General features: G+C 38.7%; 1 protein-coding gene across 3 annotated transcripts in view; it reads left to right on the top strand.

The window, feature by feature from the left end:
• The window catches only part of cux1.S (cut like homeobox 1 S homeolog), a 249,974-nt gene that overhangs the window by 146,493 nt on the left and 75,915 nt on the right, over positions 1-27,566 (top strand). Inside the window, exons 10-20 of one of the 3 annotated variants that reach the window (XM_018249098.2) lie at positions 1,363-1,467; positions 3,496-3,684; positions 7,737-7,795; positions 10,467-10,515; positions 12,484-12,580; positions 13,870-14,544; positions 15,092-15,157; positions 18,124-18,225; positions 20,391-21,217; positions 23,152-23,317; positions 23,866-23,922. In XM_018249098.2, coding sequence (XP_018104587.1) covers positions 1,363-1,467; positions 3,496-3,684; positions 7,737-7,795; positions 10,467-10,515; positions 12,484-12,580; positions 13,870-14,544; positions 15,092-15,157; positions 18,124-18,225; positions 20,391-21,217; positions 23,152-23,317; positions 23,866-23,922 — 2,392 coding nt within the window. The remainder of the gene's footprint in view (positions 1-1,362; positions 1,468-3,495; positions 3,685-7,736; positions 7,796-10,466; positions 10,516-12,483; positions 12,581-13,869; positions 14,545-15,091; positions 15,158-18,123; positions 18,226-20,390; positions 21,218-23,151; positions 23,318-23,865; positions 23,923-27,566) is intronic. The other 2 variants (XM_018249099.2, XM_018249101.2) reach the window with 2 other exon arrangements.

Below are 27,566 nucleotides of genomic sequence, written 5' to 3'. Positions count from 1 at the left end.
GAGGGAATAAAATAATTGTGGTAGTTGTATTTTGTATGTCATCGGAAAATATGTTTTTTTCAAAACGCATCAGTTAATAGTGCTACTCCAGCAGAATTCTGCACTGAAATCCATTTCACAAAAGAGCAAACAGATTTTTTATATTCAATTTTGAAATCTGACATGGGGCTAGACATTTTGTCAATTTCCCAGATGCCCCAGGTCATGTGACTTGTGCCTGCACTTTAGGAGAGAGATGCTTTCTGGCAGGCTGCTATTTTTCCTTCTCAATGTAGCTGAATGTGTCTCAGTGGGACATGGGTTTTTACTATTAAGTGCTGTTCTTATATCTACCAGGGAGCTGTTATCTTGTGTTAAGGAGCTGCTATCTGGTTACCTTCCCCATTGTTCTTTTGTTTGGCTGCTGGGGGGTGGGGGAAAGGGAGGGGGTGATATCACTAGAACTTGCAGTACAGAAGTAAAGAGTGATTGAAGTTTATCAGAGCACAAGTCACATGACTTGGGGCAGCTGGGAAATTGACAATATGTCTAGTCCCATGTCAGATTTCAAAATTGAATATAAAAAAATCTGTTTGCTCTTTTGAGAAATGTATTTCAGTGCAGAATTCTGCTGGAGCAGCACTATTAACTGATTAATTTTGAAAGAAAATTTTTCCCCATGACAGTATCCCTTTAAATTAGGGATGCTCCAAATCCAGGATTTGGTTGCGTGTATCCAAGTGCCTTGCCAAACTGAATCCGAATAAAAACAAAACGCAAACAAGGAAGTAAAAAAATGTTTAGCCAGTCTCTATTCTACTTGTTTCCCTATTTTACATATCTAAATTAGTGTTTGGGATTAGGCTGAATTCAGGATTTTGTTGAATCCTAAAATAGTGGAGTTGAAACATTCCCTGGTTTTCATAGGTGTTTACTCTTTCCCTTCCTTGCTCTTAACTGGATCTTCAGACATCTCCATATTTAAAAATGAAATGTTCAACCTGTATTACTCATTATGACTCCTTTTCATTTCTAAAATGAAATCGTTCTCGGCACGAATATAGAAATAAATTTAATAAAAAGATTCCATTTCTCCTCATATTTATTCAGCCTGATAAATGCAGCATTAGCAGCAGCAGGGGATTCCTTGCTCCTAGCGTTAAATTACTGTCATAATCGCTCAATTATTTCTTCCTTGTACTGTTTAAAATAAAAATCCATCATTTTCCACGTTTTTTTCCCCCCTAACATTTATTAGGTTGAGTGTTTAGGAAAATCAATTATAGTCAGCCAGGCATGAATTGATGAATGTTCTCAGATTAATTGTCAGTTGTTAAAATGAATGTACTTTCTCTTTCTCTTCTCCTTTTTTAATTCCTTTAGAGAGCAGAGGTGGCTCAGAGAGAGGCAGAGGCCTTGAAGGAGCAGCTTGCCACACTTAACAAATCTCTCCAGCATGTTTCCCAGGCACAGACGGCACCTGATACGGTGAGGAATAAAATCCTAGCCATTTACTAATTCAATTCACACGGCCCAAATCACCCACATAGTACTGTATTTTGCATGGTAGAAGCATTGATTTTACCAGGACAGTGTTCAGCCTAATTTATTTTTATAAATTATTTTTTTATTGAGCCTTGCAGCATATACACTTCATTTTTTTGTTTGGTAGAAACATCCTCCATTAGTAGTTGGAATCTAAAAGGGCCATTGGCATAAAAACATACAAGCTGTTCATATACAACCAGATAATATGTATTTTTAGCCTTCAACAATAACGTTTCAGAAAAGCAACTTTTATGTTTTTTTATTTGTGGTTCCATGCAGGTTTCAGTATACTTTGCTGCTAACCGATAAATTGTTATTGCTGTGATCTTCTTGTACTTATAAATGAAGTTTGCATGAAAAGGCAGAACTCCTTTAAAACGACAAAGTACAATTTCTCTAAGGAAATAATATACTGTACGGAAGACAAGAATTATATATGATTTACATATTTATGAAGCCTTTTTATTATTTTTTATACCCAAGCATGTCAAATAACTACTAGAAACAGTTTTAGTATTCAATGCATGCCTATTTCTATTAATAGGCTAACTAGAGGCTTAGGCTTATGTCTATTAGTGTTGCCTGCAGGCTTAGTTTAACTTGTTGAATAGTTTGAGACCAATGTCTGATCACACTTATTTATAAAAATTTACTTTTATAAGTGCAACATGATTGGGCCATATTGATTGAATAGGGCAGTGCTGTACAGCTGGAGGCCATTAGCTTGATGCTGCTGTCCAATGGCTTTTGTTTGGACCCTGGACTGCCCAAGGGCCCCATAGACACTTTTGAAAAACAGTTTTTAGCACTGCGGAAACATTGAAAACTGCTTTCATGGTGCTACAAAATGAGAGTGTTGCTGTCCATCAACAGTCTAGTGCTAGATTACATTTGTGGATGATCACACTTTTATGCGCAGGGCCTTACTGAATGAAGTTGGAGGGGTCTTTCAGCCAAAAATTAAAACAATTTTCAACAGTTACTGTTTCAAGGGAATATACATCCATTATGAAACATTCTCCCACAAATTATGCACGTTCAACAAACAGTTGATGACTGAAATGCTATTTGGCAAGAGGTTCACTTGGACTTGTAGGAATTTACTTTTCAAATATTAGGATTGAACCCAATGACATGCAGGTTATTAGATGTATCTGTAATATCAAGGGCCATGCCACACCAGGGGATTTGTGGCCCACTGTAAATCGCCTCTTCTGCTGGCTAGTAATCTCCTATAAATGCTTTCCCACCAGTCATAGAGGGAATGGGCAGTAGCAAAACATATGCGGCGCTTAATTTTTCCCAAAGTCATCCCAATTTTCCTCTTGAATCCTACAATAGACATTTACAGTTTCAGTATCATCCCAGAGGTTAGCCGTGCCTCTAGTTTTGCTTACTGTCCATGGCTCAGCTTTGTATTCTAGTCTACTAGTTTGAAAGAATTAGCTTCAAAAGTGATGGTGTCTTCTTAAATCAACACCGGAACATTCCTTGTGCAGGCATCTAGAGATCTCTGTGGCTAGTTCATAACTATATATTATATATATATTAGTTTTTCTGACTTGAGGAATGTATTTACTGTCCTTTACTTTACTGGTGGCCCTAGGACCACACTGTAATATTTTGACTATAAAGGGAATCTGGGGCCAGAATACAAGCAGCTGTAATATTATTGAAACGTTGTAAACCATAGTACTTCAAAACAATTTTTTCCTACTAAGGCAGGGAAAAACTAATTTAGATGTTAAATATTTCATTTTTGCAGGGCTGTGAGCATGAAAGTTATCAATACATAATAATTTACCCAGAAATTACCCATTTCTAACAATAGAAAGTAGCAGAATGCTCCCCATCCACTCGTTTTCTCTATGTTGCACATGCCATTGTTGCCTTCTTTTAACTTCAAATCATCTTCGGTAGACAATATACTGTTTTTTCAAAAACAAACCTTGTCGTACTTTGTTACAGGAGCAGTCAACAGAAGCAGTGTCACACTCTAGCATGGAGGTTGAACTTACTGCAAAAGAACGGGAGATCGCTCAGCTGGTGGAAGACGTGCAGAGGTTACAGGCCAGTCTTACTAAGCTTCGTGAAAACTCTGCCACTCAGATCTCTCAGCTTGAACAGCAGCTAAATACCAAGAACAGCACTCTAAATGTAGGTATCCTCTGCTTGAAAATGGCTGTTCTGGAGGACAATGCAGATCTGACCTACTTTCTGTGTTGTTTTTTTTTTGTTTTTTTTTTATATATTTATCCATTCAGTATAATGGAAATGAGCAATAATAAATAAAGAAGGTGATTTATTTTGTGCAAATTTATATCCAGTTGTGTTCAGAATAATAGTAGTCTGACATCACTAACCTGATCAATCGCTGTTTTTATAGAAATTATACTTGGCAAATAATATTCTGGTAGGTGTAGTAGAGTTATTGAAAACCCACAGACCCAACAGTCATGACATGCATGCTGCTGATTCTGTGTAATTGAATCATTAATTGAGGCTTGTTCAAAATAATAGCAGTGTTAAAAATAATAGCTTGTTCCAAATAATAGCAGTGTGGAATTCAATTAGTGAACTCGTTCATTCTGTGAAAAAAACAGGTGTCAATTACGGCCCTTATTTAAGGAAGGAAGGCAGCAAATGTGCTGGTCATAGTGCATTTCCCTCTGAAAATCTGAGTAAAATGAGTCGTTCCAGACATTACTCAGAATAACAGCACACGTTGATTAAAAAGTTGATTGGAGAGGGAACAACATATAAAGAAGTGCAGAAAATGATAGGCTGCTCAGCTAAAATGAACCAAAACCTGAAAGACGTGGAAGAAAACCGAAACCTACCATTCGAATGGATAGAAGAATAGCCAAAATGGCAAAGACTCATTCAATGATCAGCTCCAGGAAGATTAAAGTGAGTACTATAACAATTAGAAGACGTCTATTTGAAGCCAACCCATCGGCAAGAAGCCCCCGCAAAGTCCCATTGTTTTAAAAAAGACGTGCTAAAGAGTTTACAGTTTGCCAATGAACACATTGACTGGCCTGAAGAGAAATGGTGCAAGACTGATAAAAACAAGATTGTTCTTTTTGGGTCTAGGGGCCACAGACAGTTTGTTAGATGAACCCAAACACTGTGAAGACCGTAAAGCATTGTGGCACATGCATCATGATATGGCGATGTTTCTCATATTATGGTGTTGGGCTTATTTATCACATACCAGGGATCATAATTCAGTTTCAATACATCAAAATACTTGGAATCATGTTGCCTTATGTCGAAGAGGCAAAGTTCTTGAAATGGGTGTTTCAACAAGACAACGACACCAAACACACCAGTAAATGAGCAACATTTTGGTTCCAGACCAACAAGCTTGATGTTAGGGAGTGGCCAGCCCAATTCTCAAATCGTATTGAAAACTTGTGGGGTGACCTCAAAAAGTTTCTAAGGCAAAAACAAGAAATGCAGAAGAATTGTGGAATGTAACAGGTGCCAGAAGTTGGTGGACTCCATACAACACAGATGTGCAGCAGTTCTCAGAAACACTGATTATACAACTAAATATTAGTTCTGTGATTCAAAGGAAAGCAAAATCTTGAAACATTTTCAGTTTATACAGTGAATGCTTGAGTTTGTAAAGAAGAATGCAGTCATTGCTATATTTTGGAACAGACTAATATTCCCTTTTCTTCAGTTTCTGTAAAGGAATAACACAAATTTTTTTATTAGAGTATACCCCTGACCACTTTGTACGGCAATGTCTATTCAGATCTGTGAAGGGATATTCGATGAAGTTATTCTTCAGCTTAACTGGTATTTTATTTTATGGAAATGAATGCAGGAAATACACTGCTTGTAAACAGTGCATATTTTGTTTTTATTTTCTCTAACAAAAGGTTCCTATGAACTACATGTTATTTTATGATTCTTCAATTATTGTAGAATTATATATTAGAAACTGCTAAAAACCCTGATGATTGTTTTGGCAATGACGGATTTACAGCTTCTGGCACACAATAAGTTAAGATAAAATATATAAATTGAAGTTAAGGAAAATAAATTATTATCCTATAAAAGAAGAATAATTTACCTGCACAAGTACTGGCTAGTAAATCATTGGAAATTCCAGGTCTGAGAGTACAGGGAAGTCTGATTGAGGTTAGCAGAGGTATTGCTGCAGCTGGTAGAACACTAAAGGTGGCCATAGACGTAGAGATCCGCTCATTTGCCGCCAAATGAGAGTATCTCTCCCCGATATGCCCACAATGAAGTGGGCGATATCGGGCTGATCTGATCGTGGCCCCTAGTGCCCAATGATCGGATCAGAATGGATACGGGCGGTCGATCACAGGACCGCATAGATGCACAGATGCGATTCAAAGGGATTTTTTAACCTGCCCGATTGAGATCTGGCTGGCTTTCGGCCAGATATCAATCGGGGAAGCCCGTCAGATGACCCCGCACACAGGCCAATAGGCTGCTGACTCGGTCTGTCGGCGGCTTTTATCGGCCCGTGTATGGGGGCCTTCCGATTGGACACACCATTGCACTATATAGTTCCTTGCCATATATTTTGTCCGTTTATCTAGCCCAGTGATCCCCAACCAGTAGCTCGTGAGCAACATGTTGCTCTCCAGCCCCTTGGATGTTGCTCCCAGTGGCCTCAAAGCAGGTGATTATTTTTGAATTCCAGGCTTGGAGGCAAGTTTTGGTTGTATAAAAACCAGGTGTACTGCCAAACAGTGCCTCCTGTAGGCTGCCAGTCCACATAGGGGCTACCAATAGCCAATCACAGCCCTTATTTGGCACCACCCAGGAACATTTTTGTGCTTGTGTTGCTCCCCAACTCTTTTTAAATCTGAATGTTGCTCACGGGTGAAAAAGGTTGGGGACCCCTGATCTAGCCTGTGGGTTTTTAAGATTACATATGCTTTCTCTTCCTTTGGTTAGCACACTAGTAGTCATTTGGCTAGGGTTCCAAGCTACAACTTCAAACAAGCAGATCTGTTATCTCCACTGTTTCTTGGGGCTTATGTCCATTGAATAACTGATCTTAATCACTACTGGTATATATGATATATGTGTGACAACTGATACCAACCTGTTCTGGGACATGCTGAGCACTGGAAAGCAGCCATTAACCTCTAAAATATTGTAGTTCCCTGGAAGTCCACAGTCTGACAAGTCATATTTATGGCATGCATCACAAATATTTTCCGACTTCATCAAATTGTGCTCAGTGAGTCCTTTTTAATAGACTGTGCTTTTTGGATGCAGAGATAAAAGCAAAGCCTCTTGATCTCAAGTCATTTATTATTTCTGACATGCCTTGCCAGTCCCAGCTTTTGCATGCGTCCACTACCTTTGATAAATGAAATTTGTCTGGTGTATAAAACATGAAAATAAATGGTTGCCATGCCATTACTGCTGAAACACAAATGTCACATTTGTTTCTGAGAAGTGTAAAGGGAGCACTCGTAAAAGCACTGCACAGATATCTACTTAAAAATATGTCTGCAATGGCTATTCTCACCATTTCCCAAATCACAAGCTTATTTTAAATGGTAAATTGTAGCTAAACATTCGGTACAGTTAAATATATAATATTCTAATACAAATCAGAGGTAATTCTATCTTCTGTACTTAATGCCTGTGCTGTGGCTCACATGAATACGTTGATTGAGACAGAATGGTAAGAAATGGAGAATCCCAATGGGACTTCCTATTTGTGAAAATACACTAGAGCTGACATCAGTAACTCTCATTTTCCATTTTTTGAAAGCTGTAAGAATGATTTGATCCCCCCCCAACCATGTACCTCATAAGCTTCCCACTAGTCGGATATTTTGAGCACTCGTACCTCATGTCCTCACTCACTGATCACTCTCTTCTCACAGGCAGTCGTAACTGGCTGGTATGGTTTTTATGCATTTGTTTTGTGACCCCATAAACCGATAATAAACTAATTGGGGAGTATTCAAAAGTTTAAAAACAATCTATAGGGCCCCGGACCCATGTGTAGCATTGTCCCTGTATGCCAAGCAGATCTTAATATAGCATATGTTATATTATTGTCACCTGTGTTATTAAAGCTTTGTAGTAATATATAGTATTTAGGGTGTACTTAGTAACAGGTCAGATTAATTTTTTTTGTAATGTTGCAGGAGTGTCAAATAACGAATAACTAAAAAAAAAACACATTTATTTTGCAGCAACTTGAAGAAAAACTGAAGGTTCAGGCTGACTATGAAGAAATTAAAAAGGAGCTTAAGTAAGTTAAATGGATATGCCCTGTGTGAGTCACTTTCAAGTGAATATTTATATACAGGTATGGTATCCATTATCCGGAAACCAGTTATCCAGAAAGCTCCAAATAATCAAAACATTTTTAAATGATTTTCTTTTTTTTTACTGTAATAATAAAACAGTACTTTGTACTTGATCCAAACTAAGATATAATTAATCCTTATTGGAAGCACAACCAGTCCATTAGGTTTATTTAAGGATTGCATTATTTTCTAGTAGATTTATGGTATGAAGATCCAAATTACGGAAAGATCCGTTATCTGCAAAACCCAGGTCCCGAGCATTCTGGATAACAGGTCCCATACCAGTATATAATATATTTGTATTAGCAAAATAATTCCACAAAATGGAGATACTAACAACATTTATATTTATAATGGCCCATCAAGTATGGGATGGGGAAATTCAATATCAACCTCAAGTTAAGTTAAGGTGGCCATAGACATAGAGATCCACTCATTTGGCGATGTTGCCAAACGAGCGGATCTCTCCCCGATATGCCCGACGATTGGATCGTACTGGATCTGATACGGGAGGTCGGATCGCCGGACCACATACACGCTGAGATACGACCGCGATCCGACGGGATTTTTTAATCTGGCCGACTTTAAACCAGATATCGATTGGGGAAGCCAATCAGATGGCCCCATACATGGGCCAATAAGACCGTGTCGGCAACTTTTAGAGGCCCATGTATGGAGGCCTTTACATGCTGGATAGTCTTCAGCAACCCAGTGTTCAGTGGCACATTAGACGTCATTTAGCGTGTACTTAGTAACAGGTCAGACTAATTATTTTTTAATGTTGAGGACTGTCCATTTAAGGATGTTGCTTCCAAACACGAGTTAATCAACTTGGCTTAACATCCAGCTGCTTTACTTTTGCAATGCTGGAGGCACTAGATGGTGCCTTGCCTTCTTTGTCCACCTATAAAACAGTTTTAACTATTATTGTGGTTATTCCTTTTGTACCTATGGTGATGCAGTCACATGTAGATTAGTACTGTGAAGTGTGGGTACATGTTCATATTAATAACAGTTCCCCTTTAAATCGCTCATAACTTAAATCAAGACTGTGGTACTAAATAATTTTACCATAGTCATAGCCACCAGAATCTATTCATGTGTGTGATTGCTTGGGTCAAGTAAGAAGGATCCTTTCGCTTCAGCAAATGGGTTTCATTATCATTAAGATGGTGTCGGACACCACTTCACACGAGTTCTAATTGCAGAAAAAGATCAAATAATAAACTCTTTCTACCATGCTTTAAATATGTTAGCAACCTAGCGGAAGCATTTATGCAGAAATAATTTGCCACTCTCTTCCTTAAAGGAGAAGGAAAGGTTAAAACTAAGTAAGCCTTATCAGAAAGGTCCATCTAAATATACCAGTAAACCCCCAAAGTAATGCTGCTCTGAGTCCCCTGTCAAAAGAAACACTGCATTTCTTTCCTTCTATTGTGTACACATGGGCTTCTGTATCTGACTTCCTACCTTCAGCTTAAACCTCATTGCCCTGGGCAAGAGCATGCTCAGTTTGCTCCTCTTCCCCACCTCCCTCCCTTCTCTACTGTAATCTGAACCCAGAGCAGGGAGAGACTCAGGCAGGAAGTGATGTCACACCATGTTAATACTGCAGCTCCTATCCTAAACAAACAGAGAGTTTCTAGAGCTTTTTACTCAGGTATGGTAAAACATTCTACAGAATAAATATAGCATTCTAGCTTGCATTATTGCAGCTAATCTATTGGCAATAAAATGCCCCCGTAGCTTTCCTTCTCCTTTAAGGGTAAGGACACACTGGACGATTTGTCGCCAACGTTTTTAAAAAGCAAATCGTGGCGACATATCGCTCGTTTTGTCTCTGAACAAAAACAAATGAAAGACGCCAGCTCCTGTGCCCACAGCGCGTTTGTGAATCGCCTGTAGCTCCAAAACGCACTGAGACCCTTTTCCGAGCGATTTATCAGAAATAGCATGTACTTAGAAAAGCACTGAAATCTCCTAGACACACACATACGGATAAGTAGCAGCAATTGTATTCAAATTACAATGCGAACGCAATGACGCAAGAACGTAAAGACGCCAGGTTACAGCGGGAAGCACAAACCGTTTCCGGTTTGGGTGGAGCACGTACCGCACAGAGTAATGGGATACAAATCGCTCTGTGCCAATAGTCGCTGTGAATCGTCTGTTCAAAAAAGACGATCGTCTTGTCGCCGCGATTTACTTTTTTTTAAACGTTGGCGACAAATCGTCCAGTGTGTCCTTACCCTAAGTGTACCTTTACATGCTACCATTATTGCTATGGTCTTTAAAACTAGTATGCTAATTTAAGTTGCTTCCAGCTTCACTAATAAATGTATACACTTCTTGACAGCCTCAAATGTTACATCCTTATTAACATTTAATATTATTCTTTGGCCTGGTGGGGAAAAAGGCAATATTTAAATGACCCATAATACTTATGTCTTATTTAGGACCTGCAATTAAATATTTTACTTGGGGGTGAGTTGAGAAAGAATGTTATCTGTTATAGTGACTTTGAAATGCAGAAAATCGGAAATGCAAAAGTGGTGAATATTTACATGCAAACAGGTTAAGAATGGGCAATCAATTGTTTCTTGTTCTTTGCAGTATCCTGAAGTCCATGGAGTTCGCCCCTTCAGAAGGATCTGGTGTGCAGGTACAGGTTTTATTACTGGTTGTTTTGGCAGAGGGGGGTTGTTGAGAATTGTAGGTCAACAACAGCATAATTCCTGCCTATAAAACATCCACATTCACACAAAATGCAACTTTTAGTTCTTCACTCAGGGGTTAAAATCTCATAAACCTCTTTACACCAGAGACTTGTAAAACCCAAGGGCTTTCACACTGCAGTGAGTTTGTAGATTTTATCACTGGGAAAAGTCACTTATATTCTGCAAGAAATCTAGGGCATAGCTATCTATATTAAATAGTATGTGCTTGATCCCCCCATAGGTTTTATATTATTAATTGGTATTTTTTTTTTTTTACCAATTAAAGATGATTGTTACATCCTGTTAAATATAAGGATCCTTCAGTTCTGACAAACTCAGCACTAAAAAAAACATTTTCTAAAGCCCCTCTTTTAACGTGCATCATATTAAATTGAGTGCAGTGCTTATTCATTTCATTTGTTAAACACTTACTTTCCTGACTGTTAGCAAAGTGTTATAAGCTTGCAAAAAATATCAAACGTTTAGTTTGAAGAAAACCAGAAGTAATGCTAAATAAACTGCAGCTTTTAGTGGTTAAGACATAATTCACCTTTCTGTTCTGCAATTCTGTAACTGAAATTACTGTTTGGTAAGTTTAGGACCCAGAAAGGAAGCAAGCAAAGCAGATTTGCATTCCTATTTATATTTTATTACTTCTCTATTACTATGGCCTTCTTCGTTGAATCTATCAATGTGTCATTTTAACTTCTGGTTTTTAGGCCAGGTGTTCCAAACAACCATGTGAGAGTTTAGATGCCACACTGGAGAGATGTACAGCAGAGTAGTTAAATAACTACAGATCTAGATCAACTGCAACATTTCAACCTTAAATGGATAGCGTTTTTTCTCTTAAAAGGGAAACAAACTTGTATGGAGGCATAGGGCTGCTATGCATTTTCCTATTATTATCACATCAGTCCCATAAATAGGAGCCCTATGATGCTTTATAAATAGTGCCTTGTGCTCTCCCCATATATCTTCCTGTAAATGCCATCATGCCTTTCTTTGCCCATGTACATGCTAGTACCGGCAATGCAGTTTACCGGTAATTTGTAATACACTTTAAAAAAGCCCTTGGCCCGCCCCCAATTGGCTCACAACTTACCTTTTTTTCAGGCTTCTGCCCATCGTGAGTGTTGCTCCACCCCCTTTTGCTGCACTATGCGCGGCTAGCCCCCTTTTGCATCATGGGACGCCCCCTTTTGTTCCTGCCCCCCCCCCACCGGCCAGTAACATTTTTTTAGAAAAGATGGCAACCCTACCTACACCCAATAGCAAAATAAAAAAATTGTTGACCTTTCGTTGCTCTTTGAAAAATTTATTTATTTGATGGAATTGTTCACGTGAATATTAAAATTAATTTGAAAAGACATTACCCAATACAGTGTGTCTACTAGTAGGATAACAGAAGTGGGCAACATTTAGGGCTAGCTATTACATTGCTCCTAGCATGCATACAGCTGCAACATTGTAATTTATGGTAAACAGAGAGTTGTCTATCCCTTGGTGACAATGGAATGGAACTATAAGGTCAGGTGTATTGTTTTACTTACTTAAGCCCAACCTATGTGTGATACAGGAGCCTTACACCCAATAAAACAATGAAAAATTTTGAAGACCTTTAGTTGCTCTTTCAAAAATGTGTTTATTTGACAGCATTCTTCACAAATTCTTCACTTGAATATTAAAAGTAATTTGAAATGACATTGGCCAATACAGTGTGTCTACTAGTAGCATAACAGAAGTGGACAACCTCTAGTACTAGCTGTTACATTGCTCCTAGCATGCATACAGCTGCATCATTGTAATTTTTGGTGAACAGAAAGTTGTCTATCCCTTGGCGACAATGGAATGGAACTATAAGGCCAGGTATATTGTTTTCCTTATTTAAGCCCAACCTATGTGTGATTCAGGATGCCTCAAAACCATTGGAAGTGCTGCTACTGGAGAAGAATCGTTCCTTGCAGTCGGAAAATGCCACATTACGCATCACAAACAGCGAGCTGAGTGGTAAGTTTGCTTTGCTTGTGTTAGTGAGTATATAAAATTAGTGGAAGACAGATGAGCACAGCCTATGCCTGAGCTAAAGACAAATGACAGCAAGATTAATGAACAACAGGATCTGTGAATAATGTTTGACTTGAAAGGAGTGCAAGCTGGATAATGGAATGCCTCTCTAAAACCTCAGTAACACTGCTTTAACAAAGAGTAATTACCTGAGAAAATGGCAGATTTGTCGGCTATTATGGTAAATTGTTATGAGCTTGTTTTGTTTGCCTCCCCCCATAATACAGCACATAACTAAGAAAGGAGACAGGAGGTAAAGGAAATAGTTCATCCTCGATATATTTTCAAAGCTGTTATCTGCTTAATTAACTGGTGCTTCTTGTGTGTAAGCAAAGTACTAGCTGCGTCCTATGCATTACATTGTGCAGTGCATGGTCATTTTCTATATCAATGACAGGGCTGTATTAGAGAAGACATACCCAGGGTTAAGCAAGAACCCTAGAGCCCCAACAGTAATCATCAGAAATCAATAGGTAACCTCCCACCCAAGGGGCATCTATAGTTCGCATGTATGGGATATTTGTAGTTACAACTGCAGAGTCACAGGTTGGACATCTCTGACATAATTTCAAAATATTTAACAATGGTAATAGGTTATTAGGCTCAGAGCCCCAAAATAATTGCCCTCTCTATCCTGCTTTCAGTATATGGTCAGTATCTTGTTTCATTTCCTAACAATAAAGCCAGTTCACGTGTGGTGTTGTAGGACTGTAGATGTTGCATTGAAATTATCTAGCCTGGGGCATTGTGTCATGTTAACTGAGAGGTTTCTGTCTTTGGAGACAGTAAAATATTGGTTACGTCTTAAATGAGCCTGATTTCTTAAGTGAAATACCAAATGATCAGTGTGCTTGAATATTTTGCACCATGTTGCACTCAGATGTAAATGTTTGCTGTGGGGCACCTGTGAATTCACTTGATGTTGTGTTGGAAATGCTAAATATAACATGATATTGTCTGCTCACACCATAATGTGCATAATAGGTAAAGTGCAATTGTATGTAATATGTGTTCTCCAGGCTGCAACTAACTGTACAAGAAAGGTACAAACATGAAATGCATGTTGGTTGTTTTGGGGGCCTCTTTGGCTTACTGAAAATTCAATTTAAAAACCTAATTGGCCCTTGTTAAAAAAAATGCACTTTTTGAGTTTGTGGGGCAAACTTTGCATTTTTATCTTGGTTTTTCCCTTTTAATCCCCCATAATGCATTATGTTTGACCTTTCTTGTAGGGTCAGCCAGGAGAAAAGGGAAAGACCAGCATGAGATGCAGCGTCCTTCAACTTTGCCGGCCTCCCCTCCCTCTCAGTTGCTCCGCAACGCAGGGGAGCAGGCTTCCAATACTAATGGTACACACCAGTTTTCACCAACGGGTTTAAACCAAGACTTTTTCAGCTCATCCATTGCAAGCCCTTCTTTACCCCTGGCCTCCACAGGAAAATTTGCACTAAATTCACTTCTCCAGCGACAGCTCATGCAGTCCTTCTACTCCAAGGCAATGCAGGAAGCAGGAAGCACAAGCATGATTTTTTCAGCAGGTCCTTTCAGCACAAACTCCATATCTTCCCAAAGTTCATTACAGCAGGCAAGCCCTGATGTTAATGGTATGGCTCCTTCTCCCAGCCAATCAGAGAGCACTGGCAGTGTCTCAGAGGGTGAAGATGTAGACACTGCGGAAATTGCACGCCAAGTGAAAGAGCAGTTGATCAAGCACAATATTGGACAGCGTATTTTTGGACATTATGTCTTGGGACTGTCACAGGGTTCTGTGAGTGAGATACTGGCAAGGCCTAAGCCATGGAATAAACTGACTGTACGAGGAAAAGAACCTTTCCACAAGATGAAGCAGTTTCTTTCTGATGAGCAAAATATCCTCGCACTGCGCAGCATTCAAGGCCGACAAAGAGGTGAGACATTTTTGCGTTTATCATGTTCATTTAATGAAAATCTCCTGCATTACCAGTGCTATTTTTCCACCTCTAAAATGTTTAGTGCAAGGGCTATGCATTTCAGATACATTCACAAAAATCATCATCGTAATAGAATGAGTTAAACTCTCTTAGGCATTAATATTAAAACTCTGATTTACTATGTATGCAAATTAAGTTTTTCTATTCTAAAGCTTAGAGTTAGCCACTACCAATGTGTTGCATGCACTCTGGGCTGCCACAGGTATTTACTGGCCATGTGATTAGCTTGCTCTGAGCAAGCCTGATGACATTACTTATACAGAGCAAACACTAAGGAGGAACAGGTTAGGAAGAAAGTGTGTTCATTCATGTCATTCATTGTTTACCATTCCTGAAACCTGTCACCATTTAGACACTACCCATTTGGAACATGAAATCCATTGGCATTAGATGATCCACAGTTTATTTTCATGTGATTTTGCTCATGACATCAGATTAACATTTCCCAGATTGTTTTTTTCTTACCAAACTTGTTTTTCGACAGAAAATCCAGGCCAGAACCTGAACAGACTATTTCAGGATGTACCGAAAAGAAGAAATGGGTCAGAAGGTATGTTATGAGTAGGTGTTTTTATGTTTGCAGCTGACTGTTGGAATCGTAATGCACCCACTGTAATTAAAAAAAATTAATTGCACTTAATTCTGGCCTGGAATCTGATGGAAAAACAGATATAGTAAGTATAAAACAAACCATGGGCTTGTACCAAGAAAATGTAAAGATCAGTTAAATTCATGGTTATCCTTTTTTCAACTAAATAAATAGCTTGTATAGTAATACATCTAAGGTAATCACTACTTTATACATCGAGTGTAGATTGAACAGCCCTTTTGGAACAGTAAGATCTATACATTACATATGTCTGATATAGTACATATGTTGTGCATATGCATGCAAAGGTTACAGTTGAATTCTGAATCTGCGATGAAGAACAAGTAATATTTCGAAACTTTATTTCTTATCTTAGTAAAGTGAAAATTATAACTAATAATATATTACAATTAAACAGTACAGTATAAGTATATTAACCTGCAGTTAAAACCCGATTATAGTTTTTTTTTGTAGACGTTTTTGTCTACAAACGCCTCCTTGTCAGGCTAAGCCTAGTGTAATTTTCCTAATTCCAAAGGAAACAGTAATTCAAGAGAACAGTGAAAGAGAAGGCACATAGTCCCCCTCCATGCTGGAATAGGCAGAATTAAGTAAAGTTGTACATGTTAAGCTCATGGAATGTGGGCATATACTATCAGCTGGAAGAGAAGCATCTGAATCCTGCAGTGAAGCCTTAAATTAGATCAAATGGAAACTGTTTTTCACCAAAATTTCCAAAAAGCTTCAATAAAGAATACACTCCATGTGCCATAAGCCTTATAAAAGTACCTTTTTAGTGCTTTAACATGACTTCAGAGGCCTGTCTCAGCCATATCAGTACTGTAAAGATAATAAAGGAACTTTCCTTATCATCTCATGTGCGCTGGCAGATGAAGTTTTTAGTTTGAAAGAGGTTATGGAAATCTGTCTAATAACAAGATCTGGCCACGGTTGGCCACCATAAGTGATCCCTTGACATGGCTGTTCAGAGTATAGACATTTCTGGGAAATTTTATTACATAGATCACTGATACAGGTATCGGTTATGGGCATTTTGAAATCCATGAATTCTGTGGATAGGCAACAGTGACTACTTTTCAATGACAACCTTTTGCCGTTGTTTGTGTAGTTCTGTGTGACCATTGGTCCAATGTGCAAAAAGAGAGAGGTTGTGTAACTTCCAAACATTACCCCCTGAGTGTACTTGAGTTATCTAATACTCCCACCCACCGCAGGGGGACCAAGACTGGGTTTCTTACTCTAATAACAGAGTAGAGGATGCAGGAAAGAACAGAGACAGGAGAGTCAAGGAATTGGATTTGTTTTTGTTAGAAACAATGAGGAGCAAATGCACAGGCTGTGTTATGACTTACACGTAATCTGTTTAATAACTTCTCCCGGAATACGAGGAGTGGGTGGTTTTTGCTCCAACACGACCCTGTACATGTTATTGATTTAAAGGCAAAATGGCTTGCAACATAAGCACTACTTCATGTATTCAATTCACCCCCTTCCAAATGCTTAGAAACGAGAACTTACGAAAAAAGGTAAACACTAAACCAGTTTCAATATGGCTGCAGCATGTATGTACCTAGATCCTACGTTCCATATGATAGTGTGGAGCGGGGAGGTCTCTGTAGTTGTTTTCCCTACATAGGACATAGCTACTGTGGGCGAGCAGTGTTGTGTTTCAGAGAGATCCTTGAAGTTTCACTGTAGGTTGTAGATTGTGCTTTGTTTTTGCATCTGAAATATAAAAATCATTAAAAGAAGACCTCCACATAACTGGTACTTATCCATTATTGCAGAGTGCGGTTACCATAAGAAAGACTGCTTTCTAAATGGATACATGCAGTTACTTACCTGAGCAGCATGTATTCGAGAACTGTGTGCCACCATATTATTGCGTGTATTCATCAAACATACAGATTTAAATTAATGACTAATACAGGTGGTATCAGTAAAGCAGCAGCTTGTGTGTGCCTGTTTAAAGAGTCTTTTAAAAGACATGGCAGAATATTTAATCTGTCTTCAGTACATGAGTTAGAATAGGGGTGTAACTACAGAGGAAACAGACCCTGCGGCTACAGGAGGTATAGGGGGCCCCATGAGGCCCTAATTAATATACAATTTCAATAAATATTGAAAAAACAGGTCAACCTCTAGACATTTTGTGGGCCTCAAAAATAATTTGCTGTGGGTCCCAATAATATCTAGCTATGCCTCTGGCTAGAAATTTCTCTGTAGAAAGCTTCATAAAAAGATCTCTAGGCTTCCTCAGCTTTTGCAGCATAGACTTATTTTAGCACTTTCCTGTTGTGCTTTTCCTAGAACTCTGCTATCAACGGCTTTGACTTGAACAAAAAAAAAAAGGAAAACAATGCATCATAGGATTTTATCCTTCTCAGTTCAGATACCAAAATATTCTTTGTGCAACATAAGTTTGCTTTCTTATTTAATTCAGCCCTTTGCAACTATCTCTCCATTATTACAGAATTGGCAAGATGATATACAGTTACAACTCATTAGCGTTTCCAGAACAGAAAGCTGACTTTAAATCAGTCATTTCTAAAAATAGTTTTACTTGATCGAAACTTGGCATCCATATTTTGCCGTCTGGCCAAATATCCTGCGTTTGTTGATTCATATAATATCCTGTTTCCAAAAAAAAAAGTTGGATTTCTAAAGGAAGAAGGCACTGAGAATGACAGTTAAATTCCTTGACAGATTCATGCACGTGAATATTCGGTGTTATTCTGTTCTCTGGGGAGAGCATATTGTTAACATGGTTTTTTTCTTTGCGTTAACCCCCAAAATCCATAGCATAGTCCAGTCTGTTAAAATAAATCTGTCAACACTTTGTTGATAAAACAAATTGTTCCCGTACTTAAACACACAACCTAAATGCCGTCTTTTTATTATTTCAGGAAATATCACCACCAGAATTCGAAGCTCAGAGGCTGGCTCAGATGAAGCTATTAAGTCTATTCTAGAACAAGCCAAAAGAGAATTGCAGGTGCAGAAAACCGGTAAGCAACTTACCTTGTATATAATGTGTGTTGAGGTTGTGGAAAGCTTCTCTTTAGTTAGCAAGCTGTCACCAAAAGCTCTTTTGATCAGAGGTACATTAAACCACTGCACCACTGAGCTCAACAAAATGAATCTGCCTACATTTCATCTCTGTATCCATTCACCAAACTGTGTAATATACCAGGGTAAGATTTAGTGGCTTCCAAGAGCTTTTCCAACATTCCAAGAAGCTCAGATATGTATGACAAGAATAGGAAGCTTTCAATATTATATGGGTGTACACACTAGCCTAGAGCCTACTAGAAAATGGATGTTAAGCCATGAGTTAAAATCCAGTGACTCATTCATCATTTCTGCCTCTCTTTATACCAGTACATGTATAAATTGTTCTTTGTTCCTGGTGCAGAAAAAAGGTTTTCCTTAAAGAATCAGTAACACCAAATAATGAAAGCGTTTTAAATTAATTAAAATATAATGTAATGCTGGCCTGAACTGGTAAAATGAGTGTGTTTTCTTCAGAAATGCTACTTTAGTTATATAGTACTATATAAATAAGCTGCTGTGTAGCCATGGGGGCCGCTATTGAAAGTAGAAAAGGGTTAGGTTACATACATAGCAGATCATCTCTGTAGAATATAATGGTGTTCAACAGAGCTTATCTGTTATCTGCTATTTAACTTGTGCCATTTAGCCCTATTTCATTTACCTCAATTGCTACATAGCAGCTTCTTTAAAACAGCAGTAGTGTTTCTGAAGTGAATAGATTTATTTTACTAGTGCAGGGCAACAGCACATTGTATTTTAATTAGTTTAAAACATGACCTACAAATGCTCTAATTCCAAAACTATAGTTCAGCAACAGCTGGAAGCCACAGGATTGATATATCATCTACATTGTAATGACTTGTGTTCAGAGAGGGTGGAAGAACCCATAAACATGCAATAAAGTCCCTCTGGCATCAGGGACTTAAAGATAACACCAAAAAAAGTGTGTTAAAGTAATGGAAATATAATGTTGTGTTGCACTGCACTTGTAAAACTGGTGGGTTTGCTTTGGAAACTCTACTATAGTTTATATAAACAAGCTGCTGTGATGAAGGGAGGTTTATCCCCCCGAAACGTTGATCACGAGGTGATATAATAAAGAGGGGTGTCCCCCCAACTGCTGATCATAGCGTGTGTGCGGATCCGTTTCTTGTTTGCTGTAGCCATGGGGACAGACATTCAAGCTGGAAAAAGAAGAAAAAGCACAGGATACACAGCAGATCTGCTCTGTGATGTACAACAGGGTTCTTCTGAACTTATCTGTTATCTACTATGTATCCTGGGCTTGAATGGCTGCTCCCATGGCTACACAGCAGCTTGTTTATATAAACTATAGTATAGTGTTTTGAAGCAAACACACCGATTTTTTCAGTGCAGGACAACAGTACATTATATTGGCATTCCTTTAAAGGAGAAGAAAAGGCTGGAGGCACTTGGGGGTGCCAAACTTTAGGCACCCCCAACTCACTGTATCGACTTATGGAGCATGCGCATTAAAACGAAAAGCCAAACTTTAACTTTAAAGTCGGCTTTTTCGTTCAACTACGCATGCGTCAGTCCGGGGAAAACCAAGATAGAAGAAAACGGAAGTAGATCTCTCCGTGGTGCTCACTCCTATAACCCGGGGGCCGGTGCAGATTTCTCCTGATAGGAGCACCGGCCCTGGGTTTTTGGTAAGTTGATACAATCACTCGGGGGTGCCTAACGTTTGGCACCCTCAAGTGCCTCCAGCATTTCCTTCTCCTTTAAAACACTTTAAATTTTTGGTGTTACTGTTCCTTTAAGCTTTTTCTTCTAGGATAATACAAGGGCACACATGCACTCTACCTTTACTTGACTTTATTAGGGGCAGGTGAGAAAAGGGACAGGTGGGAAGTTATTAGCTTCAGGCCCTACTTCCTCCATGTTTGAAACTAATGGCTCCACTAAGGCTGTTTGAAAGTGCAAGAATACTGTTTATCTGAGTTTGTTCTCTCTTTTAAAAATCTCTGCTGATCTTTTTTATAAAAATAACAGTTTGTTTAGGGGAATGAATTTCCTAGATACATTTATTACATATACATTTTCCAATGGCAGTATTCTAAAAACATATATTCTTGTATCTTGTTGTGTCTTACAGCTGAGCCGGCTCAGCCCACTTCAGCATCCAATAGTGGTAATTCTGATGATGCTATCCGGTCCATTCTTCATCAAGCACGGCGTGAAATGGAAGCACAGCAGGCTGTCTTTGAACCTGCCTTAAAATCCGCATCATTATCACAAGCTGATCTTACTATCATTTCTCCCAAGCTTATCCCCACATCTGCAGTTTCCTCAGTTTCTAGTTACTCCCCTGTCGCTATACCCTTAAAAAAACATACATCTGTCTTGGACTCTGGTATTTCAACTTTACAAAACCTTTCTGGTGTAAAAAAAGAGTCGCAAGAGACGCCAGTATTAGAACTCCATAGCATAGCAGATTCAACTTATGGCATGATCCGGCATTTAAAAAGTGAGCTAGGACGCAGTAGTGTTTGGAAAGACCATTGGTGGAATACTGTTCAGCATGACAGGAGAAATGCAGTGTCATCTGAGGATACAAAGACTGAGGAAACCAGTTCTGGGAAAGAGAAGCTATCTACACAAAGCAGAACAGAAAGAAATCAGCTTCAGGGGCCTTCATCTTCAGAGTACTGGAAAGAGTGGCCCAATGCCGAGTCTCCATATTCTCAGAGCTCGGAAATTAGCATGACTGGAGCTAGCCGAAGTGAAACACCGCAGAACAGCCCCCTGCCATCCTCTCCAGTTGTGTCCATGTCCAAACCACCCAAACCATCTGTTCCTCCACTAACCCCCGAGCAATATGAGCTGTACATGTACCAAGACGTGGATACTATTGAGCTGACACGCCAAGTAAAAGAGAACCTAGCAAAAAATGGAATTTGCCAAAGGATATTTGGGGAAAAGGTAAAACATGTTTATCATTGTAAATTGGGTTTAGACTTACAAAGCATTTTTATTGAATTTAGCTTTCCAAGAAAAACACTAGGGTCATATTGTCAGTTCAAGGAATTACAGTATATAAGCATTCTTTGGTAAATCAAGATATGGATATAATTTAATAAGTTACACTTTAGCAACCTGGCCAGGGAAAGGTAGATGTTTTCTCGAATTACCAAATGTGTCCTGCGATAAGTGCAGTTGTGGCTTGTAGTTGGCACATATTATATATTGTTTCTTTGTAATATTGCCTGAAGGATCTTTGCTTTACAAAGCAGAACATACAGTCATATGAAAAAGTTTGGGAACCCCTCTTAAATCTTTGGAGTTTTGTTTATCACTGGCTGAGCTTTCAAAGTAGCAACTTCCTTTAAATATATAACAAGCCTTATGGAAACAGTAGTATTTCAGCAGTGACATAAAGTTTATCGAATTAACAGAAAATATGCAATATGCATCATAACAAAATTAGAGAGGTGCATAAATTTGGGCACCCCAACAGAGATATTACATCAGTACTTAGTTGAGCCTCCTTTTGCAAATGTAACAGCCTCTAGACGCCAACTATAGCCTTTGATGAGTGTCTGGATTCTGGTTGGTGGTATTTTTGACTATTCGTCCATACAAAATCTCTCCAGTTCAGTTAAATTTAATGAACAGCCTGTTTCAAATCATATCCATATTTTTCTTGGCCTGCCAGACCTGGGTTTTACAGCAACTGTGCCTGTGGCCGTCCATTTCCTAATTACATTCCTTACAGTTGAAACTGACAGTTTAAACCTCTTAAATAGCTTTTTGTAGCCTTCCCCTAAACCATGATACTGTAACCTTCCCATAAACCATGATACTGAACAATCTTTGTTTTCAGATCTTTCGAGAGTTGCTTTGAGGATCCCATGCTGTCCCTCTTCAGAGGAGAGTCAGACAGAAGCAAAACTTGCAATTGGCCACCTTAAATACATTTTCTCATGATTGGACACACCTGCCTATGAAGTTGAAGGCTTAACGAGCTAATCCAACCAATTTGGTGTTGCCAGTAATCAGTATCGAGCAGTTACATGCATTCAAATTATCAAAATTATAAGGGTACCCACATTTTTGCACAGCCAGTTTTTCACATTTGATTTCATTTCATACAACTGAATACTGCTTCATTAAAAATCTTTGTTCAAAAAACCCCAGTACTCAGATGTTCCTCTGAAATGAAAGTCATACCACTGTTATCATTTTTGTTGAAAGTGGAGTAAATTATTATGCAGACTGTAAGGGGTTCCCAAACTTTTTCTTATGACTGCACATATATATTTAGATAACTAGATGCCATTGGCTCTCGTCAATTCGTGCAAGGTAGGAATTAACTCAAATCTACATAGACTCCGCTCCAAACGTGAACACATACAAGCCATGTCTATTGTATGAAATGACTTACCCCTTCCCCAACCAGATGGTGACATTGTGCTCTGCATAGGCCATTACTGAAGTCAAAATCAAGTTTTTCCAAAAAAAAAAGTGATACCTGCAGGTATCTTTCACAGTTAATGAGTTGGCTAAACTTTGTCAATTGATTTCTAGATGAAGTCTGCAGGTTTTAGGTGGCGGATAGTAGATAAATCTCAAATTATAATCTCAAATTCAAATGGAGTTTGGATTTTTCCCAATTCGAATTTATCTGTTAAATTTGCAGTTGTGCTTGATCTAGGGAGACAAACGCAGGGCATAGAATGTTTGATAGTTTGTGGTTTTAATGTGGAAAACAAAATTGTGGAAAGTATAAGGGTTGAATGAATTTAGTGTTGATAAGACAACTGCATATTTCTAAAATCATAAATATTTATCTGGTCTTTCCAACTCCAGTCTTCTTATAAACCCTTATTGTTTCTGCGCTTATTGTTCCTTTGCAGGTGTTGGGTTTGTCACAGGGAAGTGTCAGTGATATGCTGTCAAGACCAAAACCATGGAGTAAACTGACTCAGAAAGGCCGAGAACCATTTATTAGAATGCAGCTTTGGCTGAATGGAGAGCTTGGTCAAAGTGTATTGCATTCACTAGGACAACAGCAAGAACAAGGTACTATTAGTATTTGTTATTATTATTTATTTATATCCAATATATCCTGCAGTGTTTTCTGATGTTTGAGTTGCACACACAAAAGTTCTAGGCAACGCACTCTTCGGATCACCCAAGGAATCGCTCAGTTTTCAGATTGCTGGTAAAAAACTTTAGTTTTATTGAAGATTTAACATTTTAACAAACTGTGTAATCCTGCGCCATGAGGTCTGACGCGTTTCGTGTCACTGCACTTCATCAGAGTCCTTCTGATGTTTGAGGACTATAAATGCAAATAATCAGCGTCACTTATCTTATTTACTAAGTGGCTTGCCTTGAGTGTTGACTATGACCTTGCATGATTCCCACAAACAGAATTGACAAGGGACATGTAGGTGTTGAGCTCTTGTCTTTTTCCTTGGGTGGAAATCTGGATTTGCTCTGCATTTCATAGGTATTGTATACTTTGTGGTTTAGTGCCCTGTGGCAAAGTGCTGATATTTAAGGATTCCTAGTGTTCCTGTGTTTCCAAATCCTTTGCTGATTTACTTTTTATTTTAATTTTTTAGCTCTGCAATCTGCAACAGCTCTGCAGGATTCTCTACAAGAAGGGTTTCCAAGTTCAGGTATTTTATACTTATTGATATAAGAATGTCTAGAGGTTGTTTGCTTTATAAGTAGAAGAGCTTTTATTTTGTACATTCCTGTAACCATCACATAAATCATAACTTGTAAGAATCCAGTTTGGCAATGTACAGTGCAATAAAAACCATTCCATAGCTTTATTTATTTTTTGCACCACATAGCTCCAAGCTGAACTGAGCCCATCTAATAAATAGGTCTGAAAAAAAGGAAAACAGTTGGTTGCATTTAAAGGCGTTGCTCACCTTACCAACACTTTTTTTCAGTTCAATTGTTTTCAGATTATTCACCAGATTTTTCAACTACTCTCCATCATTTCTTTTTTACCGTTTCTACATAATCCCCAAGTTTAAAATTTAATGTTCCTGTTGCTGGTGTTTGTGTCTGGCAGCTCAGTGATCCAGGAGCAATTTTGCCTTTAGGGCAGAGACACACGGTCAGATTATGGTGCATCGTTTTACGAAGTCGCACGAAGTTGCGTCACAAGGAAACTTTGGAAAACGAAGAGCTCCGATTGCCATCCCGCCGGCAATTTTCCTTATGGCTGGCAGGAAGGCAGTTCGGGGAGGTTAGTTGCCCTGAAGGAGAAGAGATTTGTCGCCGGGCGACTAATCTCCCCGAATCTGACTGTGTGTCTCTCTGCCCTTAATGAAACCCAGAGATTCTGCTCAGCAGGGCCAAAGATAAGAAATGTATCAACTACATTATTCACTCTTTACCATATAAAATTGAATTCCTGAACCAGCAAGTGTATTTTTTTTAGTTGTAATATTGGTGTGTAGGCGCCATCTCAGGTCATTGTGCCTGGTCATGTGCTTTCAGAAAGAGCCAGCACTTTAGGATGGAACTGCTTTCTGGCAGGTTGTTGTTTCTCCTACTCAATGTAACTGATTGTGTCCCAATGGGACCTGGATTTTACTATTGAGTGCTGTTCTTAGATCTACCAGGCAGTTATTATGTAAGGGAGCTGCTATCTGGTTACCTTCCCATTGTTCTGTTGTTAAAATGCTGGGGGGGGGGCGGAAGGAATGGGGTGATATCACTCCAACTCCAACCAGTAAAGAGTGACTAAAGTTTATCAGAGCACAAGTCACATGACTGGGGCAGCTGGGAAACTGACAATATGGCTAGGCCCATGTCAGATTTCAAAATGAAATATAAAAAAATCTGTTTGCTCTTTTGAAAAACTGATTTGAGTGCAGAATTCTGCTGGAGCATACGTTTTTAAAAAACGCATGCATTGCGCAACGCATTGAGAAATGTAGATATTTTTCTTCCATCCAGATGGCTTAATCCGGATATAGAATAGTATATCAGACAAAAGATGCTGAACAAAATATATTCCAAGGCTAGAAAAAATTACACTGGTTCCCAGTGTCAGTTCAATTCAGTGGTATGTTATGGCTGTCTAATACACACACACACATTGAAGTACTACACCATCACAGTCAAGAGGACCAGTTAATTGCTTTGATTAGTTTCTTTTAAAAAATGTCATAATTCTTAAAAGCCCTCTACATCAGCGTCGCTCCCTTCTGTGATTCAATTATTCGCTCTTTGATGCAACCGCACATAATGCTGCAGAGGATCTCATTTCATAGTGTTGTGACCATGAATTAGATCTTCAGGAATAGCTCATAGTACACTTCACTGAGTAGCTGACCAGTGTAAGCTATAAATCCATGCTGCTATACGCAAAGCTAGTCCCGCTGGATACTGTGTAATTTGAGCAGTGTTTATCTGCTGCCTTTATTAGCTATAAATATCAAGTTTAGTGGGGTGATTATTTTTGTTAGTACCTGCTCATTATTAAACTAGAGATGGAAAACTGCATTTGAAGTTACAGCTGTGGGCAATCCCTAGGGATACTGTCTCTCTTCATTGTTCGTCTGCATTCTGAGCTATCATCCATCAAGTCTAACCTCATGCTGCTTAGCAAAAGACAAACCCATAGGAATAGAAAGAAAGTGGTTCAACAACAAAAGGAGGCAACTAATTAAGGATTGCTTTTTTTCCCAGCTAGAACATATCATGCATAATGGTGGATGCATTTGTGACTTAATGTCCACAATATGTTTGGACATGCTCAAAATAATGTGCATTGCAAACAAAAGATAATGGTATCACAAGGCAATTAATCTTCTTGATCCCATAGGTACAGCTGGTGTGGAAAAAGCGATCTGCAGAGATGCTCACCTAGGAAAGGTTGTCATTGTGCTCTGGTTAAACATGAAAAACACTGAGAACAAGAGTAGGAGGGGACTTGCTGCCTTTTATTATTTCACGTACTGGAAAAAGGCATAGAGATAGCAGGTTCTATAAGATGCTGGGAGTTTGGAAATTGCCAAAGTATTAAGACCAGGAGTTTGGCAAGTAAGGTGCAGAGTTTAGTCAGAACTTGGCTTTCCCATTAAAAAATCACTTGTCTTGAATGTCTCTAGACCTGTGTTTTCCAAATTGAGGTGCTAGAAGATGCATGTATCACAAGCTTGATATCACTAGCGCTTGGGTCAGCAGTATATATTCGAGAGAGAGAGAGAAACCTTACTCCCCTATGTAAAGTCAGAAGGTTTCATAGTATGGCAAAACAATTACTCAAAAGACCTATGTTGCTCGTTCCATTGCGGTTTAGATTGATAGATTTCATGGACTGATTCCAAGCAACTCTCTTCCCAGCCAGTGCAAATTCTATAAGCATCACACCACCAGCAGTATATATCATTATTCTTTGTCTTCTAGTAGTAAGGACTCAAGGCTTATAGCTCCAGGTGCTGTATAAGCAAATTTCCCACAGGGCCTCTTTATGTCAGCTACCATTTAAAAATATTATGATAAACTTAAGTTTAATAGGATCCAGTTATAGTATCTCACATTTTTTAGCAGCTTGTGCTTAAATCTTGAAGAAATTGCAACTACATTGTTATACTTATATTAAACTAGTAGCAACTTTTTTTAAAATTTAGGTGAGAAGATGTTACTTAAACATTGAACCTCTGCATAATATGTCTATGTTCCATCATACAGGGTTGCAATGGGAAATAGACATATTTTGCAGAGGTTCAAAGATTAAATTGCATCGCCATTAAGCAGACTAAGTAGTATTCTAGGGGATGAAAGAGATTTGGAAGGAATAAAACTGCAGCCCAGTATGGCCCTTCAGCTTGGGCTCACACCCAGTTTTATCTTGCTGTCTTCTATACTAGGAATAGTATAGAGAGGAGAGCCTTTGCCCAGCTTTAAGGCACACTTGACTTTATTTGGTTTAAATCCACTTTCACACTTCCTTACCCACCCACCTGCCAATAATTTGAAATGTATAAGGCCATGATCCCAGGGGAAGACTTAATTGCTATTGGGGAAATATAACAAACCTATTCTTGACCAATTCTCCTTTTTGGAAAAAAACTGTACTGACTTTATAAAGAAGCACCAAACCAGCATTGTACCTCTGTTTCCTAGGCATCCCTTGTGAAGAATTAGGCCTGTGTATGCAATGTAGTATAAAATCAGAAATATTTACTCTACCACACAAATGTATGAGACAGACATCTGTAAGAGACCAATAAGATAAAAGCATTTTTTCAGAAAGTTCTCCAGGCCAATGCATTTTTCCACAAAGGACAGGTAC

This window comes from Xenopus laevis, chromosome 2S (genome assembly GCF_017654675.1).
Source record: "Xenopus laevis strain J_2021 chromosome 2S, Xenopus_laevis_v10.1, whole genome shotgun sequence".
Taxonomy (NCBI): Eukaryota; Metazoa; Chordata; class Amphibia; order Anura; family Pipidae; genus Xenopus; species Xenopus laevis.
Note: the sequence above shows the minus strand (reverse complement) of the source record. Positions and strands in the feature narration are given on the sequence as shown.